Source organism: Chiloscyllium plagiosum, unplaced genomic scaffold (assembly GCF_037043375.1).
Source record: "Chiloscyllium plagiosum isolate Xiang-an unplaced genomic scaffold, Cpla_swu_hap1 HiC_scaffold_22, whole genome shotgun sequence".
NCBI classification, from domain to species: Eukaryota; Metazoa; Chordata; class Chondrichthyes; order Orectolobiformes; family Hemiscylliidae; genus Chiloscyllium; species Chiloscyllium plagiosum.
Genome location: NW_028270160.1, coordinates 47,972,923 through 47,994,469, shown reverse-complemented (window position 1 = coordinate 47,994,469; position 21,547 = coordinate 47,972,923). Strand labels below are relative to the sequence as shown.

At 39.5% G+C, this 21,547-nt stretch overlaps 2 protein-coding genes and 1 long non-coding RNA gene across 5 annotated transcripts in view; 2 read left to right on the top strand and 1 right to left on the bottom strand.

Moving 5' to 3' along the window:
• The window catches only part of rpp30 (ribonuclease P/MRP 30 subunit), a 44,562-nt gene extending 41,583 nt beyond the window's left edge, over nt 1-2,979 (top strand). For all 3 annotated transcript variants that reach the window (XM_043712443.2, XM_043712442.2, XM_043712438.2), the window contains one exon: nt 172-2,979. In XM_043712443.2, the coding sequence (XP_043568378.1) occupies nt 172-284 (113 nt within the window). In that variant the 3' untranslated portion in view covers nt 285-2,979. The remainder of the gene's footprint in view (nt 1-171) is intronic.
• Nucleotides 2,980-7,982: 5,003 nt separating this feature from the next.
• LOC122561073 (uncharacterized) lies at nt 7,983-16,664 on the bottom strand. The gene is made up of 9 exons (XM_043712444.2): nt 16,515-16,664; nt 15,111-15,317; nt 14,819-14,950; nt 14,614-14,721; nt 14,416-14,514; nt 13,694-13,792; nt 13,501-13,599; nt 11,118-11,216; nt 7,983-8,649 (listed from the first exon to the last, which is right to left on the bottom strand). The coding sequence occupies exons 1-9, from the start codon at nt 16,662-16,664 to the stop codon at nt 8,560-8,562; spliced, it is 1,083 nt and encodes a 360-aa protein (XP_043568379.2). The 3' UTR covers nt 7,983-8,559.
• Nucleotides 16,665-16,917: 253 nt separating this feature from the next.
• LOC122561074 (uncharacterized) lies at nt 16,918-18,269 on the top strand. Its single transcript, XR_006314897.2, has 2 exons — nt 16,918-17,380; nt 18,173-18,269. It is a non-coding gene; the product is annotated as an uncharacterized LOC122561074 (long non-coding RNA).
• The last annotated feature ends 3,278 nt before the right edge of the window (nt 18,270-21,547 follow it).

Sequence of the window (21,547 nt, the reverse complement as noted above, 5' to 3'; positions counted from 1 at the left end):
TGATGTCTATAGTACAAGGTAATAGGTTTTTAAAATTGTTTTCTATAATACTATAATTAAAGGAGTGGATACTGTAATGAAGAATTGGGTGAAGAGTCTCTTTTTAGTTCCTATACTCATTGTATGAATGAATTCACTTTCAACTAAACTTGAATCATGTTTTCAATACAGAAACTAGAAAGACTGCATTAGGTGTGATCTATACAGTGAGGAAAGCTCCAGCAGTTGAAGAGAAGGATGAAGAGAGACCTCTTTCCAAACGAGCCAAGACCAAAAGTGACTGACAATGAGAAAATATCGTTGTCAAATTTATAATTTGATTTTTAAGTTTGCAAGCATATACATTTTTTTTTGTAAATGTTGTTGAAATTGGGCTGTGTTCTTTAAATTGTACTCTTGTAATTACTATTTCACACTTTATTCCATCAGTAATAATTTTTGAATGCACAAAATTAAGAGTTTGTGATAATTAAGATCTGTGGCACATTTTGTTCCAACACAGATGTTTAAAATTACTTAAAATCAAATGTTTCACGTTGTGAGAAATCATTGTCAAAGATGCTAGTTCAGATAGTGAATATCATGAATAAATAAAAAATTTTTAGGACTCAATAAGACTTAACAAACTTTGAACACTTATGCATTACTAGACATAAATGAAAATTGTTAACATATTGTATGTTTTCTCAGACAATATATTTATCTGAATCTTATTTATCATACAATCCTAATAAACTGTTTCTCTTCAAAAGTTAGTCTTAACCCATGGGTCCTGCATTGTAAACCCGCAGTAGGTTCCAGGGAGTTGAGCTAGTCTAAAAGATAATGTTTTCTGTATTTGCATATTTTTTCCATTGTATCATAACTAACATCTTCAATTAAGCCAATATTTGCCGATGCCTTAGAGGTTTATGAATATATGGAGTGTGAAGGAGATTAATGATCCTATTTTTGTTGGAGAGGTAATCTGAAAGGATGAGAAACCCAGTGGTGGAGGCTCCTTGTGCAGGTACTTTGATCCAGGAGATAATTGTAAAGGCATACAAGTTCCCGCCTGTGTCAAGCTATCTGTTTTTCGAATGCTTATGTGAGATGGTAAATTTAAGGAAAGGTGGAAAATGTGTCCAAATCAAATAAATAGACTTTAATAAATAATGTAATTGCCCCCACTTAGAATTAAATTTCACACTTCCATTATTATAGCATGGTCCTTGACAACGACATTCTAACATTAACGATATTCCATGCTTCATTGGTCTAATCTTAATCCTGAGTCCAAATGAGGTCTTGTTTTGAAAGCTTCATAATAGGTGTTTGTACTTTTGTATTATTTCTATGGACTAAGAATCTAGAGGAAAATAGTTGGTGAAATAATTTGGTTGTCCTCAATAAGATCATACTGATCATTTTATAGGGTGGTATTAATATAATGCATATGATCTCTCTACATTAAAACCTGAAAGGATATTGTTATGACAATGGAGACATTAATGAGTAATAAAGATGCATTGGGTTTTATGGTGCACAGCCACGGCAATGGCAGCATAACGGTAACGTCAATGCCTGCAGACCTGATGTAATGCCCTTGAGGCAGGAGTTCAAATTCCTCTGCAGCAGGTGGCAGAATTTAAAATTCAATATTCCCCATGGTAGGCTACTGCAAAAAATACGGAGGTATGGCATTGAGGGTGAGTTGGGGGTTTGGATTAGGAATTGGCTGGCTGGAAGAAGACAGAGGGTAGTAGTTGATGGTAAAGGTTCACCTTGGAGCGCAGTTACTAGCGGTGTTCCGCAAGGATCTGTTTTGGGACCATTGCTGTTTGTCATTTTTATAAATGACCTGGAGGAGGGGCTAGAAGGTTGGGTGAGCAAGTTTGCGGATGATACGAAAGTCGGTGGAGTTGTTGACAGTGAGGAAGGATGTGTCAGGTTTCAGCGGGATATAGATAAGCTGCAGAGCTGGGCAGAAAGGTGACAAATGGAGTTCAATGTAGGCAAGTGTGAGGTGATTCACTTTGGTAAGAGTAACAAAAAGATGGGGTATTGGACTAATGGTCAGATACTTGGTAGTGTGGATGAGCAGAGGGATCTTTGTGTCCATGTACACCAATCTCTGAAAGTTGCCACCCAGGTAAATAGTGCGGTGAAGAAGGCATATGGCGTACTGGCTTTTATTGGTAGAGGAATTGAGTTCCGGAGTCCTGAGGTCATGTTGCAGTTATATAAGACTCTGATGCGGCCACATCTGGAGTATTATGTGCAGTTTTGGTCGCCATACTATAGGAAGGATGTGGAGGCACTGGAACGGGTGCAGAGGAGGTTTACCAGGATGTTGCCTGGTATGGTAGGAAGATCGTATGAGGAAAGGCTGAGGCACTTGGGGCTGTTTTCATTGGAGAAAAGAAGGTTTAGGGGTGACTTGACAGAGGTGTACAAGATGATTAGAGCTTTAGATAGGGTTGACCATGAGAACCTTTTTCCACGTATGGAGTCAGCTATTACGAGGAGCAGAGCTTTAAATTAAGGGGTGGTAAGTATAGGACAGATGTTAGGGGTAGATTCTTTACTCAGCGAGTCGTGAGTTCATGGAATGCCCTGCCAGTAGCAGTGGTGGACTCTCCCACATTATGGGCATTTAAACGGGCATTGGATAGGCATATGGAGGATAGTGGGTTAGTGTAGGTTAGGTGGGCTTGGATCAGCGCAACATCGAGGGCCAAAGGGCCTGTACTGCGCTATATTTTTCTATGTTCTATATGTAATTGATAAAATAGCAATGAAGGTTAGTAAAACTAATATTAACAAAAAAAAATGTGGGTATACTTTGGAGTGATAGAGAATTAAAGAGTGATGTTAAACCTGTAAGATCTTTGGTTTGGCTGTATTTGAAGTACTGAATGTTTGGATCTCATACTATAAAGAGGATATATATAGACACTGGAGAACATACAATAAAGATTTACTGCAGTGATACCAGAACTGAGAGGCTATTACAGTAACGAAAGATTGAACATGCTGGGACTGCTTAACTTATATACATTATCATGTTCACAACACACTTTCTTACCTAACTTTGCTTCATCCATAAATAACAAACAATTGAGGGCCAAGTGGAGCACTCCGTGAAACCCCACTTGTTACATCCTGCCAATCTTAAAAAAGGCCCAGTTAAGCAAATCGTTTCTTCTATTTGTCAGTATGTCTCTCCCTATACCACAAGTGCCTACTTGTGCCATGACCTTTTATAGGTAACCTTATTAAATGTCTTCAGACAATCCACAAGCTCCATTTTTATCTGCAATACATGTTACTCCTTCAAAGAATTCCAATAAAGTGGTTAAATGGGATTTCCCTTTCACAAAACTGTGCTGACTCTTCGTGATTACTTTGTATGGTTCCATAGTGTCTACTTATAACCTCCATAATGATTGATATAAACAGCTTCCCCACAATAGTTGTCAAGCTGTCTGGCCTATAGCTTCCTGTTTTTGGTATCCATCTTTTCTTGCTATTTTCCAGTATAATAAAACCTTGCAGAGGTTTTGGAAAATTAACACTAATACATCTTTTACCTCAATAGCCACCCTTTTTTTTTTCTTCAAGACTTCAGGATGCTGTCCATCAAGACCTGGAGACTTTATCAACCTGTAGTTTAATCAGCTTTTTTAGTACTGTTTCCACGGTGGTTATAATTTCATCAAGTTTCTCTCTTCCATCAACCTCTTGATTAATAGGTATTACTGGATATTCAATAGTGAAGACAGAAGCAAAATATTTATTCATTGCACCTGCACTTTTTTTTTACTGATGCCCTCCAGTGGTTGAGAACTGGGAGTTTATGTCTACTTACTTTTTCCGTTTGTTGAAAGAATTGAATTGAAATTCTTGCCAACTACCTTCACATTTCTTCTCCATGCTCTAATTTATACGTCCTGATAAACTTTTAGACCTCCTCTACTATTCTTCATATTCTGACCAGTCATCTGACCTGCCTCTCTCCTTTGTACATTTGCTTTTTCTCCCCCCTTAAGCTTGTTGTTCTTTAATTAACCACACCTGATGTGTTCACCCCTTTTGAATTTTCCTTTGATGTACAAATATACTTAACTTGAGCACCCTAATGTATCCCTTTAAATGCCTACCACTGTTTCTCAACTGATCTATCTGCCAGCTTAATATTACAGCTTAATATTATAATACAGTTAACTTAGGTCACCTTAACTTTCATTCCCACATAGTTGCCCTTATGCAATTTTGAAATCTAGTTTTAGACTCACTCCTATTAAAATTGCATTTAAAATTCAGTCATGCTTCCTTGTCTTGAAGTTTGTTCATTACTCCTGCCACGTTACACAATACCAATTCTAGTATAGACTGTTCTCAGGTCAGTTCTAGAACATCCTGCTCTAAGAACCTTATTTGAAAGCATTTGATGATCGCATTAAGGCCATTAGAACTAAGCTGATGTTTTCAGTTGATATGTGAATTAAAATTACCCATAATAATTTGTTCTCCATTCAGATAAAGACATTTTAGCTTTTGTTTTGTTATCCTTGTAGCATGTGGTCTTGATTTCTGAGATGTTCTTCAGTATTTTTCCTCCTTACTGTCATTGTCTGATCTTTTTCCACATTAGTGTTTTGCTCTTCCGTCTCTTGATTTGTTATAAATACCCAACCTCACTCATCCCGAGTTTTGCTAGAAAACCAATCCCAGCATAGTTCAGATGTAGACCATCCAATGGTACAATCCTACTTTCCCCAGTATAGGTGCCAGTGCCCTACTAACCATAACCCACTTCTCAACCAATCGTTGAGTCATGCAGTCACTTCCCTAACCTTACTCATTCCTATGCCAATTTGTACATTACTCGAGCAGTAATCTGGAGATTGTTAGGTTCTAAATGAAAAAGTAGAACCTCAAAACTAACTTCATACTCACTGAGCAGAGCCTCTTGCCTGGTTTTACCTATGTCATTGATATCAACATGTTGTGGGAAAGAAAGAATCCAGTAGTCCTGGTCCAAGTTGCTTTCCAGCTGAGACCAGATATTCTTAACACTTGCCAATGGGCCAACAGTACAGCCATCTGGATTTTCACTCTTTGCTGGCAGGAACAATGTCAGTCCCTCTCACTATAGTCTCCCCTACAACCATGACATTCCTTCTCATTTCTCCATAGTGAATGGCTTCCTGTACAAAGGTGCAATGGCCAGTTAGCTCATCTGTCCTGACCCCACTTTCATCCAAACAAGTTGTGAAACCATAAACTGCTGGAAAAGCTAAGGCTCCAATGTCCCATCCTCTGGGTCACTTTGCCTTTCTGTCTTTTACCCCTTCAGGAAGGTGTACGGCAAGTTCAGAAGTAAGAAGCAAAAGTGAAAGGCAGAAAAGACAAGGACAAAAGACATATGGATTTAGATCAGAGTGGTGCTGGAAAAGCACAGCAGGTCAGGCAGCATCCGAGGAGCAGGAAAATTGACCTAATGAAGGGCTTTTGCCTGAAACGTTGATTTTTCCTGTTCCTTGGATGCTGCCTGACCTGCTGCACTTTTCCAGCAACACATTTTCAGCTCTGATCTCCAGCATCTGCAGTCCTCACTTTCTCCCCTAATACGTTGAAGAATCAACCAAAGTACAGATTATTCTAGAATGGATAATATGCAATATGAAATGACAAATCAACAATCTTGTGTGGAGTCTCATGGGGAAGGGTGACCATAATATGGTAGAATTCAAGAAGATGGGTAGTGAAGTAGTCAAATCTGAAATTGGAGTCCTGAATTTAAATGCAAGATAGTATAAGGTACAAATTGGCAAGGGATTACTAGTGGATAGGCAATGGTTTATATTTAAAGAACATGTGCATGAATTGCAACAATTACTCATTCCAGTATGGTCTATGTAAGAGGACAATTGCAGCACGCATTTAGGAAGGCTGTGGTGTATTGGCCTTCGTTGCAAGAGGATTTGCAATCAGAAGTGGTGATGTCTTACTGAGTTACACAGGGCCTTGGTGAGGCAACAGGAGTATTGTATTGTGTTTTTGTCTTTCTACCTAAGGATAAACTTTCCATAGCATGCAGCAGAGGTTCACTAGGCATTACCAGGGACTGGCAGGACTGTCCACTGAGGACAGATTGGTTCGACTGGGCCTGTATGGATTAGAGTTTAGAAGGATGAGAGGAGGTCCACTGGAAACATATAAAATTCTACCAGAACTGGACAGACTAGATTTCAGGGAGAAGATGTTCCCTGATGGGGAACCTGGGCACACAGTATCAGGGTAGAACATTTAGGACTAAGGTGAAACATTTCTTCACTCAAGGATGGTAAATCGGTGGCATTCACTACCACAGAAAACTGTAGAGGCAAAGTCAGTGATTATATTCAAGGGATATAGATTTTAGATTTTAAGGCATCTAGGAGAGAAAGTGGGAATGTGGCAAGAAGGGCAAAAAGTACTGCACCACAAGACCCCTAAATTTTGGAACTCAGATCTAACTTTGCAAGTTAATTAATAATCTTAGATTAGATTCCCTACAGTGTGGAAACAGGCCATTTGGACCAACAAGTCCATACTAACCCTCCAAGCCTGACCCATTTACCTCTGACTAATGCACCTAACACTATGGGTAATTTAGCATGGCCAATTCACCTGGCCTGCACATCTTTGGATTGTGGGAGGAAACTGGAGCACCCAGAGGAAACACACGCAGACACTGGGAGAATATACAAACTCCACACACAGTCGCCAGAGGCTGGAATCAAACCCAGGTCCCTGGTGCTGTGAGGCAACAGTGCTAACCAGTGTGCCACCCCAGGCTATTGTTGCCAATCTGATTATCCCAAATCTACATGTAGATTAAAGTCACCCATGATAATTGCAGTATATTTCTTGCATGCCCCATTTATTTCTTTCTGGGGTAGGGCATCCCAACAGAATATCTTTCACTAGTATGGATGCCAGTTCCAGACAGACAAAACCCTATTTCTCTGACATCACATTTCATGCCACGCATTCATCTCTCAAATCTCATTCACCCTGCACCAATTTGCTTGTGGCTCAAGTAGTAATCCACAGATTATTATTCCTTTTTAAGTTTCTGTTTCATGGTTTCTATAATAATTAGCCAGTTATTTTAATCTTTACTGTGCCATATTGAATTGGCAAGTTTAATCCTACAACAAGATTGGTTGCCTCTGAATTGTATAATTGTTGCCTATTAGGTAGCATTGATTTGTTAATAGCCAATGGATTTTTGTATCCTTCTATCTTCAGAAATGAGAGCACAATGATGCAAATATGGATAATTACTAGATGTTTGAAATTATTTTAAAACAAATCAACTCCATATTTATACTTTTATTTTTCTTTTATCATATTGTATTCAGTGTTTTCCAAGAAAATCTCAAAAATCCAAAACAGGACAATACAAAAGCTTTTAAAATAGAACTCACTATTAATACTTTGCATCAGAAATTGTCCCTTTTTACAAAAGAAATGTGGATCAACATTATGAAACTTTATAGTACTATGGAGTTCACAAGCATATTACCTTGAGCAGCTTGCCTGCAGCCCTTTTAAGCTACATTCAGGAACCCACACAGTTTGCAAGTGCTTTGCTTACACTTAGTGTGGATTGCATTCTGATCTACTCTGTCAATGGGTTTGACATTATAAATGATCAAGTCTTCCTGTTCCCTCTGATCAATATCCAACTTGGGAGACATTTTCCTGTGATAAATGTTCTCCCTACTGCAATCTATAATTGTGCAATCCATTTCAATTCACAAAGTCCAAATTATTGGAATCATCCCACTTTTAAAAGTAGTCTTACTCTTAAACTTCAGATAAATAACAATAAATGCTTAATGTGTACAAAATTTACAAATTTCAAACAACTATAGAAATATACAAATTTTACATCATAGTTGATTACATCCTAATTATTCAGTTCACAAGTTTCATATATCCCCACTTACTGTTTTCCCATATTCAGTACTTACTCATACCTTCATTTCTTCCAAGATCTCTTTCCAATTCTTATTTAAATAAGAAATTACTTTTAATAGTTGAGTTGCAATCTTAATTGAAATGATGGAGGGATGCAATGGAACTTAAATGTCACCATTGCTGATTTAGATGTTGGGTAGTAAAATCATTTGCAAGATTTTAAATACTCGTCCCTCCCACTATGTCTAACATTTCAACCGTGCACTGATAAATGACTCCAACTTTCAGCTTTCCAACATCCCACGGCCTTAACTTTTTCACCATTCAAGTTTATCAAAATAAACTTCTTTACTGACAGTCAAAAAGGTCAGAGATTCCAGTCTTCTTTGAAAATAATTTCAACGTTCTGGATCTCTTAGTTCGTTTTCATCGAGTTGTGAACTTAAACAATTGCAATAAATAATCACAGTACTACATCACATTTAAACTAATGTTCTAATGAGTGTTGAAGTCCTCACAATCTGCCACAGGAGGCAAATGCACCTGTCATCCTTGGGGGGGTGGGGATCGGATGTAATTTGCACGAAGCAAGCATCACTTTGGTTACTTGTGTGAATTTTCCATAAATTGGTTAAGGATTTCCTTTGTACCAGTTTGCCACTGTAGAACAAGATCTATCGGTGTCTGTGCATTCTGTAACAAGAGAGCACCAATTATAAAATGCAACAATTCAAATGTGTAACAATTATTGAAATGGTATTAAATATTCAGATGCATAAAAATAGGAGCAGGAGTAGATTATTCAGCCCTTTGAGCCTGCTCTGCCATTCAGTATAATTGTGGCTGATCATCCATCTCAGGTTACTATTCCCATTTTCTCCTACCTTTTGAAACCTTTAGATTTGAGAACTGTATCTAACTATTTATTGAAAACGTTGAATGTTTTGGCTTGAACGACTTTATGTGACAGAATTCCAACCAGAGGCTTACTGCTCTCCAGGTTAAGATGTTTCTCCTCAGTCCTATATTTCTTTAGACTGTGATGCCTGGTTCTGGACTTTCAAGTTATTGGGAACATCCTGTCTCCATTATCTTGTGTGGACTTGTTAAAATGTTATAGTTTTTCATGTATTCCCCTTCATCCTTCCAAACCCCAGTTAATATTGTCTTAATCGAAGTGCTCCATGTGTGGTTTCACCAATGCCCTGTATGACTGTAGCAGACATCCCTGCTCCTCGACTTGAATTCTCTTATTATGAAGGCCAAAGTACCAGTTGCCTTTTTCCCCACCTGCTGTGCCTCCATGCTTTCAGTGACTGATGTACAAGGATACCCAAGTCTTTTTGCACCACCTCCTTTCTCAGCCTATTGCTACTTAAAATGTTAATCTGTCTTCCTGTTTTTGCTATCAAAGCAGGTAATGTCATATTTATCCACATGATACTTATCAGACAGTCAGTATGGATTTACAAAAAGCAGATCTTATCTCATGGATTTGCTCGTCATATTTATTCTTAAAACTTCTATGGTGTTACAATGTGATTACATAACATGTACAAAATAGGAAAGGCTGAAATACTCCACCTTGTACCTTCTAATTTTAGATCTGATCAACAGGCCATCACTCTGGTGCCTAATCCCTTCTTGGGTTGACTTCTGTTGCCTTTAGCTAGTAACATGTTCTTTGTTTCTTTAATTTCTCAATTTTCTATTATCTGATATGAAATTAGTATTAACCATGTAACAATCTGTTTTTTCTTTTATGATGATGGGTCAGTCCACTGAGTTTAATTTTCACTGCCTTCCCCGCACCCAGTTACAAGTCTCTTAAATATTTGTTCAGTTCAAATGAAGGGCTGGAAAGATTCAAATATTATCTAATGCAACTGAATGGCATGGTCTATTTCCAGGTTTTCTTAAAAGATCTGCAGTACTTTTACTCTTTAGAAACTTAAAAAAAACAGAAAGAAGTGTTGATCTCCCAAATTGATTATTTTTTGCACTCTGGGCAATTTCTTCATAATAATGGTCCCAAGGAAAGCTAGTACAGTATAAAGTTAATGTTGAGCAGCTACATTGAGGTTAATGCTGCAGAGATGTATAGTTTACATAGCTTGACGGTAATTAAAGTGCTGTGCAATTCAGGGAAGCGTATGCTGAATGTAATGCCGGCTGCTACAGCAATCAGTTGGTAATACATTTAGCACACACTTTGTTTAAACATGTGACTCTATGTTGAATAGACTCTTCAAACTTGTTGAACTGAACTTTAAACAGTTTAGATTTCAGAGTAATTTAATTCACATTATCTTAATTTATTTTAGGCATGGAACTCTTGTTTTCACGGATAGTAAATATTTCAAGTTTTAGAAATGGTCAGTAATAGTTACATTCACTGATTTTGAAAATTCTCACTGCAAATTTGACATATTATACAGCAGCTTATAATGAACAAAACATCAGTCTAAAACCAGATCCTTTCATAAGCATCCTACACTACCTTTCATTGGAGATCAGTGAAAGAATGTAGTGGATTTATTTTGAATTCTACCTTAGGAAATCTCATTTGCTAGTATTACTTTCCACAAATTAAGCAATGAAAATGGGCAAATGTAAAATATAAGTATTTTTATAATATAAATATACACACCATCCTGACTTGGAATTTTATCACCATTATTACTGTCATTGGAACAGAATCCTGAAACTCCCTAACAGCCATTGACTGTAGCTATTCAAGTTGGCAGCTCACCACAACATTCTCATGGCTAATTAGAAATGGGCAATTAAGGCTGGACCAGCCTGTGAATGAATAAGGAAGAAGCTGAAAATCGAATGCTCTTACAGCTAAGAGTTTCAATTGATTTAAAATGTTGCCTTCATCATTGTTATTTATTTACTCAAGTGTCCTTTGAGCTAAACTCTGGTCGTAGTGTTCATTGTACACTATCTTAATTTGGATTCATCAAAACATGTAGAAGTTAGGGCACTTTATGAAACAGCTAAAAAATGTGTTGCTGGAAAAGCGCAGCACGTCAGCATCTAAGGAACAGGAGAATCAACGTTTCGGGCATAAGCCCTTCTTCACTATGAAACAACCTTAAATGACTCTAATTTCAAATTCTATCTATCATGTGAAGGTTTCCAATTGTTGTACTTACGCAGTTTTTTAAAGTTGGATTGGCTCCATAAATCATCAGAAGCTTCATCAATCGGTAACGGCTTAGCCTGACTGCATCATGCATAGGAGTGTCTCCTTCCTTCAGAAAATACAGTTTTGGAGATAAAGGTTTCAACAAAACCAGTTTGATTCCACTACTTTTCATCATGTGCAATCCAATTTAATTTAGAAAAAGTTCCCCCAAAAAATTACAATCCTTGGTGGCGAAACTTATGTTTTCTAAAGCAAGTGCCCTCCCTCTCTCAGCGTTGGGACACAAGGCAGTTCGCCAAAGCCAAGGCTTATTGAGCCAGTCAGTGCTGTAACTATACTTCCCTCTCACTATGTAATAGGTAGAATACAGATATAGTATCTGAATTAAAAAATGGCTGTTTGATGAAACAATTGCAAACTCCGTTAATGAAATATATAACGCGTTGATTTTCACCCTTTAGTCTTCAGGTTGATCACAAGCCTGCCATAACTGCCCTTTGACTTGAAATAAACCAGCCTGTCCTTCTAAGTTCTAGTTATCTGCAGATGCCCAACAATCAATAGTCACTTGGCAGAAGTATTCACTTGCTGAACGTAAAGTCATTTGGCTAGCAGTGGAATGGAAGTCGTGAAAAATCGACCGTCAATTGTGACACAATACCCAGAACAGAAGCCAAAGGCGTAATTCCAGCCAATAGTAGTCATGCTGGCTGTGAAAAGTAATGCACTTTTCTCCCGGCGCCAGACGTTGTTCACAGCCCTTACTTAGGCCCTCTGACATGCAGGCGCTGTGTCTAAGTTAAGCCTGTTTTCTAGGACCGCTCCTATGTTTGCGTCTCCACTTGTACTTTCATCAGTTTAGAGTAACATTTTATCAAGATGCCAGGAGAATAGCAGACTTCCAATTCCCAGTGTTAGGTAATTCAGTTAAGTGGGCCTTGTAATTCCTGGGCTTGATATTCCATCCCTGTAAGGAAACTATTATCAGATTATTGGGGACAGAATGTGATATCTTAACTGCTTTTCACGAAAGGGGACAAATGCAGATCCTGACCCTGGTGATCTGCTACTCCTATCGCCTGCAGGTAGCCAATTAAGAGGCTAATTAGCCTTAGAAGTACAACAGCCGGTTAGGAAGGTTCGCCTCCACATAGCACTGCCCTTTGATGTGAAGGGCAGTGTTTGTCACTGGCCACCCGGGTGTTTTCCTATCTTCCTGGTGGTGGAATTTGAATAAAGATTGGTGCACTTTGTGTCTTTCACTGTGTCTCACAACTGTGCACACACACACCATGGGTGCTGGGGGAAAAAAAATATATATAATAAGCACTACCGCACTTAGGTGGTAGTGTGGGGGTTAAATACAAAAAGAAAAAAAAGAACAGGAGTGCTTCCACGGTTACGTTAGAGCCCGGGTAAAAGGAAGGAAGGTTCGCCTGTTTAGGCAGGAAGGCGATTCCAGTGGACAGCCACACGTGCAACCTTTTCGCTCAGCTCGATACTGTGTCAGCCCCGTCCAACACACAGATTCCAGCAGACAATTCTCCATCCCTCATAATAGCTGTATTACCCTCTAATGTCACTTTCACTGCTCATCTTCTCTGCAAAGAATGTGTCCAGCCATTGACCCGACGGTGACCTTTCCTGTACCCTCCTGGTCCCGCCACTAAACCCACCTCTGCAGTCTAATAGCTCGCTGTAAAACATTGTCTTTTCAACAAGAGCTACCCTGTTATAGTCCAATATCAAAACCTAAACTCAAACATTGTCTATTAGCTGGACGGCATTTCCATTTTCCGCATGAGTTTTCCCATATTTCTTGGGAATGGCCTTAATAACCATCCATTGTTTCCTGAGGTGTGGTGAACTTTCTTTTATAATCATGATAGAACTAAGTTACTCGATGGGGTCGTTTCAGATAATAGTTATGGATCAGCCTCAGGTTTGTGATCAGTCTCTTTTAGGTCTAACGCGGTAAGATTTGAAGATTTGATTCACGAAAGGGCATTACTGAAACAGTTGGGCTATTGGCACAAGTTAACAGCTCATGGTCAGTTGTGATGTTGAATTCTAGATCGTTTTATGTTGTCTTTCCATGGTTATTAGGAACAGGCTTCAAATGTTCCATCGCATTTCATACCAGGCAGTATAACTCCACATTAAACACCTGTCAAATAGCTGGCTTGCGCACCTCAAATCAAGACTAGAATCTCGATTTTAGTAGTTCGGCATGCTATAACCCTTGATACCACTCAAGTCATCCCGTATGGTCTATACATAGTTGAACAATTGTCCTTGCCCTTTACATCTGTCTTTTACAGAAGACATACATCCAATATGATAGGTAAGATAAGACAGAACAAATTCCTTGTACATGAATTAATACATACCATATCTCTGGCATTCAGATCTGCTCCACATGCGATAAGATGTTCAGCACATTCATAATGCCCAGTTCGGACAGCAACGTGTAAAGGAGTGCTACATAGCTGTGTTAAATAAAAACAAAATGATGTTATTGGCACATGCACTGTTGCAAGTAAATCTTAGCTATGATATTTGACTCTATAGATAGCTGCATACCTTGTCTTTGGCGTTTACATTTGCATCGTTGTTTAACAAGGTTTTCAGCACTTCCAGGCTACCACCACGACAGGACCAGTGGACCGCTGTGGCATCGAGCTGTGCATGAAGTAAGTTAATGTCACTTAGTAAAGAATCTTTCACAAGTAGGATGGATTAAAGTGGCATGAAAAAAATTTTGTAATCGCGTGATGAGATGGCATAAATCATGTCAATTATTGCATTAAGCTAAGCGTGTTCATTTTTCTGTGTGCTCATTCTCAAACTAGATCTTAGAAATACAGGAATAAGACTAAGCCATCGAGCACTTTAAATCTGCTCTGACATTCAATAAAATCGCTACCTTTGTCTTTAATTTGTTTGACTAACAAAATTCAGTTGATTTCACGTTAAATGTAAAACTAAACGACCTAGGACCGATTGCTGTTAGCAATGTCTTTTAGTCCCAGACACCTCAACCAATATAGTTGTAATGATCATATTATTTCCCTTAAAAATCTTTAAAACTTTAATAAAATCGCTCTCTAATCTACATTCCAAAGAATACAATCTGTGTTTGTGTTCTCTTGTAATTGAATCCAGCAACTAGAAAGCACCGTTTGTGCAGTTCTTGTAAGCAATTATTGTAGTTAACAGAACACTGCCTTAAGGCACATGACTTTTCCATCACCCTGAGTCACCCTGAGTTGCTGCGTAAATAGCACACGGTCAATGATCATTACCATATCTCGAAACTCAGTGGAGGCTCCGGCTTCTAGTAGTTTCAGTACAACGTCCTCGTTCCCCTCAGAGCAGGCCCGGTGCATGGCAGTCCTGTTAAACTGTTTAAGTATGAAAAAGGAACTGTTTGATTTCATTTAATCAGCAAGAATTACAAAACAAAATCACATTAATATGTTGGATTGGCTTATCTATTTTACCTGGTCGCATATATCTGGTTGCCCGCCGTCGGCCAAGTATTTCTCAATCACAGGGAGATTATTTTCCACCGCTGCCCGCCAAAAGGTCTCCACATCTACAGGTCCAACCTGAGCCAATCACAACAAGGAGGTCAGACTTTCATTTCAGAAGATCAGCACCATTTCTTGACGCTCTTTAGTTTTGTGACTGCTGCTTTGAACTTACAATAGTGTCGGGTTCCTGCTGAGGTACGGGTTCCACAACAACGGCCTTGGATTGTTTGTGTTTCTTCAGGCTGACAAGGAATTGGAGATCATCCACCGTTTCAAGTTTCAGCCTCTGCACCGCTGGCTTAACCTAAACACACAAGAGCGACAATGGTTAGTGACAGGTGGCACACGCCATCAATAGATCCTCTTAAAGGAGAAGGGGAGCTACATGAATTGCCGTTCGGACGGTCAATAAGGAAGTCGCTGGCCTTATAGTGAGTGTTGTTACATTCACTTTTCGCACGTACATTTTTGTTGCGTGGCACCGGCTGGAGTTTCTCTTTCTGGTGCTTAGGACAGGGGATGAACGGGAAGGGCGCTGTTTGGCTTTTCACTCCGTCCTGTTTCTCGATCGCCATCGCAGAGCAATATTCCCCGCTGCCAAACTCTTCTTGCACCGACGGAGGCTCGGCCTCCCATCCGCCGGATTTCACCTCACTCTGTTTACCGGTCACCTGGTGGAAAGGAGAAGGCAATGATTGCGGATGGAGAGCGGGGCCCCCGGCCCTCGGAAATCCGATTCACCGCAGCAGCTCAGCCCACTATCCCCAACCTTATCCAACAGAAATAACTTATTACCATCATCTCTACTTCCCCGTGTTCGAATTTAGGAAGAAGGACTGTTAATTCGGATTGAATTACAGGCAATATCCCAGCTCAGTTAAACTCATCAACGGGTGCATTCGAAATATATATTTAAACAGCGAAGTTCATGTCTGTATTCACAGTTCCCCAGTACAGTATAAACTCCCCACAAATGCACTTTTGTCTGTAACAGTATTGTCTAATGTACAAATGTCATTGTCACTGTCTTGTCATATGTGGAACTGGGATTTGAAGTTTGTCCTAATCTCCCTGTAAAATGGTTGAACGGTAGGGTTTGGGGAGAAAGTGAGGACTGCAGATGCTGGAGATCAGAGCTGAAAATGTGTTGCTGGAAAAGCGCAGCAGGTCAGGCAGCATCTAAGGAACAGGAGAATCGACGTTTCGGGCATAAGCCCTTCTTCAGGAATAAGGGTTTATGCCCGAAACGTCGATTCTCCTGTTCCTTGGATGCTGACTGACCTGCTGCGCTTTTCCAGCAACACATTTTCAGAACGGTAGGGTTTGGGGCCTAGCTTTGCTGCTCCTCTCCCTTGTAAAATTGCTGTCTCTTGTGTACAGCTGTAAATGTTTTTTGTAAACTGTTTTGTAATTTGTTTACTAAAATATATAAACTCCCCACAAAATATAAGATTAAATATTGCATCTTTCTAGCTGATGAAACACCATGGATAGTGCCAGTTTAAATGCAAAAACCTCCTAATCATTGTATCCCCAACCACAGCAAGAAAGAACTGACTGTGCATACTTGCTGTCTATTATTCTGTGATTTATCATGGCCATTCTATCTAGCTACAATTTGTTACATTGTCAACAGCTCCACTTGCCTTGCAAAACAGTCGGCAGTGATGAATATAGTAGCTGCAGGAATAACTAAGTGCAAACGCACCAGATTCAAGGATTAAATATTGTTTCTTAACACGATTCTGTGAGATAATAATTCACAATTGAATAATAATAAAGACAATATTCGTAAAACTCCGGTATTGGATGATTATCCCTAGCAGAGACATGCATTTAAACAATATTTTAGGGTCAAAAGTTCCTACCAAGTCTTCAACTCGCAGCATCACCATGTTGCCAGTGGTTTTTGGGGAATAAAGCTCCTTGAGTTTCCTCAGCGAACAACTGCAAACTTCTGATGACACTCCCAGCCTACCTTCCTTATATATAAAATGGGCGCCTCTGGGTGAGGTCATGTTCCAAGCTGGGAGCTTCAGCCAGAGTTCAGTCAGAGCCAGCGCTTCCTTGTCATTCCGGGCATAGTAGGAGGCGTGATCTCATGTCACAAGACCTTTTTAACCAAGGATGAAAGGCGCCTTTAACACAGACAAAACTGCATATATTAAGCATCTGAAATGTAATCCTTGTGCTATTAGAACTGACTAAAGAAGCAAACTATGCTAATCATGTTGCCACCTCATGTGTTACGTGACAGCTGTCTTGCGGAATTCCATAAATTCTTTTACCAGTCGAGCAGATCCGAGAAACAAGGGCGCGTTAAATGCATGAATGTTGCAATTCACCTTGACACAGAGTCAGGGCTCAAACACAACATGGTCTGCCTGTGAGTTTCCGTTACATCCCATAATCATTTTAATACGTCTGTCTCCTTGCAAGATCGATTGGTCACCGATACAAAAATATATACATTTCAAACCAGATGAGCAGCCCATTGGTCAGATTGATGTTTCTGTATCTGAATTCACCCAGCGTAGCTGGTATCACTATCCCGCTGTGCTTCCTGAAGATGATGCAGTCACAGACAGTGGAGTCATTTTTTCGGAAATACTGCCCACCAAGGTAAAAGGATCGCTGTCAACACGGAGAGATGGTTGGTGTAATGAGATGCGCTGTGGGGTTTATTGAAACCAAAGTAAACAACATCCCAGCGCAAGTCCAGCGGTAGCTGCAGGTAAGTGGCCACTGGGAGCTTTCCAAACGGTGTTTGCAATGACATCTGTCTCTTTATTCCACAGTTCCTGTTTATCCTGCTTCAGCTCTGCTGCGTTCTGGTCTTGTCCCAGATTTCCATCATAGTAGTGTGTAGCTGTTGTCTGTCATTTCCTCCCTAAATCGCTAATTAATGATAGCTATGTTCCTATCCCAGCGTCTATACACTGCATTAAATGCCGTTTCTATGTTTCATATCTTCACTCCACACCACCCTCCCCAACCCATGTTCACTGGTTTAATTGTTCAGATGATGTAATGAATTGCTGCGACTTCCTTTCCTCAGAATTCCAAGGAAAGAAAACAATTCCCGATGATTTGGATAAACGTGGAGCTGCTGGGGGAGGGGGGGGGGGGGAGGGGGCGGCGGGTTCGGTTTCAGGAAACAGTAGTAACTCTGTGTTTGGCTACTGGAATCCTTAAATGTTGATTTCAGATGGTCCACTCAGTCTTGGCTTTGTGCAGTTTGGTGAATGGAGCTAATAGAGTGAGTTGGACTGTGTGAATTACACGCGAATGACATGTATAGCCGTAATGACACAGCCACAATCCGACAAGGAAAACACAGATGTTATACAAATACACAAACTGTCAGGGTTTATTGTTGATTCCAAATCAGATGAACAGACGAAATATTGCATCGGAGGCTGATATGAAATCCGAGTTGACGGTCTAATAATATTTACTTTGATTATGTAAGCGCGATATTATTTATGGTATAATTTAACACGCGTATTTATGTTTGTCTTTTCAGAACGTGATCCGCTCGAAGCAAGTGTGTGTCCCTTTGTGGATTTGACTGGAATGTAGCGTCTAAAAGACCAAATAGAAATAAACAGTTCACGAAAGAGCCTCTTGGCCTCAGCTGTTTTTTTCGCACTAAGAATAACACTTGTCAGCCTTGCTATAGTTCCTACTACTGTATTGTCACTAAAATAAAATAAGCTCTGCCTTTTCGATGCTGAAGGGGGACGTCAACGCCATATATTAGTGTTGACACCGCAGGCTTTCCTTAAACATTCTGGAGAAAACATTTATGACCATGTTTAGAACATTTGCCAACACGTGCTATTTCCCACAAAGTATGTGAGGGTACAAACTAGCATGGAAATTATTCCAACGCCTTTACTCTTTGAAGTTCTTATATAAGGTGAGTTGGAATAGGTTGGATCTGTGCTGATTGGAGTTCAGAAGAATGAGTGGCAACTATGTTAAAACATTCAAGATTCTTAAGGTGCTTGACAGGGTAGATGCACAGATTGTTTCCCTTTGTGGGAGAGTCTATGGCCAGAGAGCATACTCAGAGTAAGGGACGAAAAGGGTGGTGGAAAAGCACAGCAGATCAGGCAGCGTCCAAGGAGCAAGAGAATCGACGATTCAGAGTAAAGGAGGCCCATTTCAAACTAGATCAGGATTTTTGTTTTCTCTCAGACAGTAGTGGATTTGTGGAACTCTTTACCACAGTTACCCTAGAGATTGGGTCATTAAGCATGTTCAAAGCTAAGATAGACAAATTTATAATCATTAAGGGAATTATGGGGATAAGGCAGGAAAGTGGGGTTGACCATTATCAGATCAGCTCAGCTATGATCTCCTTGAATGCTGGACCAGACTCAATGGGCTGAATAGCCTGATTCAGCAACTATCTTGCGGTCTGTAAATCAGAGAATGAGGGTAAAGAGGAATGTCTTGTGCAACTTATACTGGGAAAGATGTAAAGCATCTTTATACTCAACAATGATGATGGTGCAAAGTTTTCATGATAATCTTCCAAAATCTCAGCTATCAATTTGCAACCATATTTAAGCGATCTACATGTACTAATTGAAAGAAAATCTAATTTGTCCAAACTATGTAAATGCAAAATAACTGATATAACAGTCTGATTTACAAATCTAGCACTGACAATGGAGATTTATCCAACATTTCATAGAATTATATTTACTGAAGCTAACCACTACTCTAAGCTGGTGCTTTTGCTGCACTTGCCCTACTTCATCTAATCCTGTTCTAATGTTTTCATCCTCATGATTTGTGCTATTTGCCACAATAAATCCATTTGGTAACAAATTTCACATTCCAACCAATATCTGTGTAAAGTGGTGGCTGCTGCATTCTTTATTGGATTTATTAGTGATCACTATATAATTATTTCCAGTCCACAATTTTGGAAGTGATGTGTTGTTGATATTCATTGTTGATCTAATCCGACTGACCCATGCACATTAATGATATAAGTCAGTAGGATCGCAATTCAGTTTCATGTGAAATAAAGCATGCTGCAGGCACTCAAAATTTGATCATTCAGGCTGGTTTGGTTTCATATGAAATGAAAAATTGTCAGTCCACAGTCAACCAGGAAGATTTAATATCCTAGCTAAGTCAGGATATGATGAAGATTGTGATTGTATTGCAAGAAGCAATATTTTTACCAGAGGTGGGAAGTTGTTCTAATGCATTTCACTAGGCCAGAATTTGGTCAACTGAGTGACATTGCAGTTGGAACAGTGGGTCACCTCCATGTTCTCTGTTTGTGTCCTTACCCACATGAATATAATTAAAATTTGAACTTACATGCAAAGGATTCCACAGTGGGGTAAGCGTTCATCAGTGAAATTTGCTGTCAGCTGACAATACTACATCTACAAATGGTTTATTAAAGAGGTTCCTGATCAAACAAGGGGGCTCTGAATCATGATCCCAACTTTCCTGCCCATGTCCATTGCCATGAACATGTATGTTTACAGAGCACAGATGGCATGAATGTTTTTCAAATTTAAATTTCCCTTGTAAATACTTCACGTCATGGTGATTTCACTGCATTCACGTGTGCCTCACTGTTATCTGTTGAGACTTGCTTAGTCAGAAAACTAAATGTACTCACAAGCCTCATGGTTGGCTTGGATTGATGGTTACAGAGAATTAGAGACATTTCCTTTATTGTGGAAGAATCATGGCATAAATATTTAATAGAGTCATACAGCACTGATGGAAACTCTCCAGCTCAACCAGATTTCCCAAACTGAACTAGGCCCATTTTCCTGCATTTGGCTCAAATCCTCTAAACATTTCCTATTCATTTACCTGTCCAAATGTCTTTTAAATGTTGTTATTGTACTTGCCTCTATCACTACCTCTGGCAGCTTGTTCCCTACATGCATTACCCTCTGTATGAAAACGTTGCCCCTCAGATTCCTTTTATATCTTTCCCTTCTCACCTTAAACCTATGTCCTCTAGTGTTGGACTCCCCTACCCTACAGAAAAGACCTTGGCTATTCACCCTATCCATGGCCTTTGTGATTTCATAAATCTCCATAAGGTCACCCCTCATCCGCTATGCTCAGGGAAGAAAGTCCCAGCCTATCCAACCTCTCTTTGTAAATCAAACTTGCCTGTCTTGGTAACATCCTTGTAAATCTTTTTTGCACCTTTTCCAGTTTAATAACAGTCTTCCTATAGCAAGGTGACCCAGAATTATATGCAGTACTCCAAATGTGGCCTTACCAATGTCTTGTACAGCCGTAACATTCCCATGTTCTGTACTCAATGCTCTGACAAATGAAAGCTAGTGGGCCAAACATCTTTTTCACTACGTTGTCTACATCTGATGCCATTTTCAAGGAACTATGCATCTGCACCAATATGTCTCTTTGTTCCCCAGGGTCCTATCATTAACTGTATAAGTCCTGCCCTAATTTGTCTTACCAAATTGCAACACCTCACATTTATTTAAATTAAACTTCTTCTGCCCCTCCTTGGTCCATTGGCCCATCTGACTAATGTCCTGTTGTACTCTAAGATAACCTTCTTCACTGTCACTCCCACCAATATTGATGTCATCTGCAAAATTAGTAATCATATCTTCTATATTCACATCCAAATCTCTTATATAAATGATGAAAAGCTGTGGACCCAGCACTTATCCTAGCAGCACACTGCTGGTCACAGGCCTCCAGTCCAAAAAAAACTCTTCATCACCACATTCTGTCTCCAATCTTCAAACCAATTTTGTATCCAATTGGCTAGCTCCTCCTGGGTTCCATGTGATCTAACTTTGCTAACCAGTCTACCATGAAGAACTTTGTCAAATGTCTTGCTAAGGTCAATATAAAGAGCGTAGTCATAGAG

What these genes read in the sequence shown, in the direction of transcription:
- LOC122561073 (XM_043712444.2), bottom strand. Translation starts at nt 16,664, where the DNA reads ATGACCTCACCCAGAGGCGCCCATTTTATATATAAGGAAGGTAGGCTG. An exon ending in CCACTGAGTTTCGAGATATG is followed by an intron (nt 13,793 to 14,415) that starts GTAATGATCATT and finishes CTTCATGCACAG; the next exon opens with CTCGATGCCACAGCGGTCCA. An exon ending in ATCTGAATGCCAGAGATATG is followed by an intron (nt 11,217 to 13,500) that starts GTATGTATTAAT and finishes TATTTTCTGAAG; the next exon opens with GAAGGAGACACTCCTATGCA.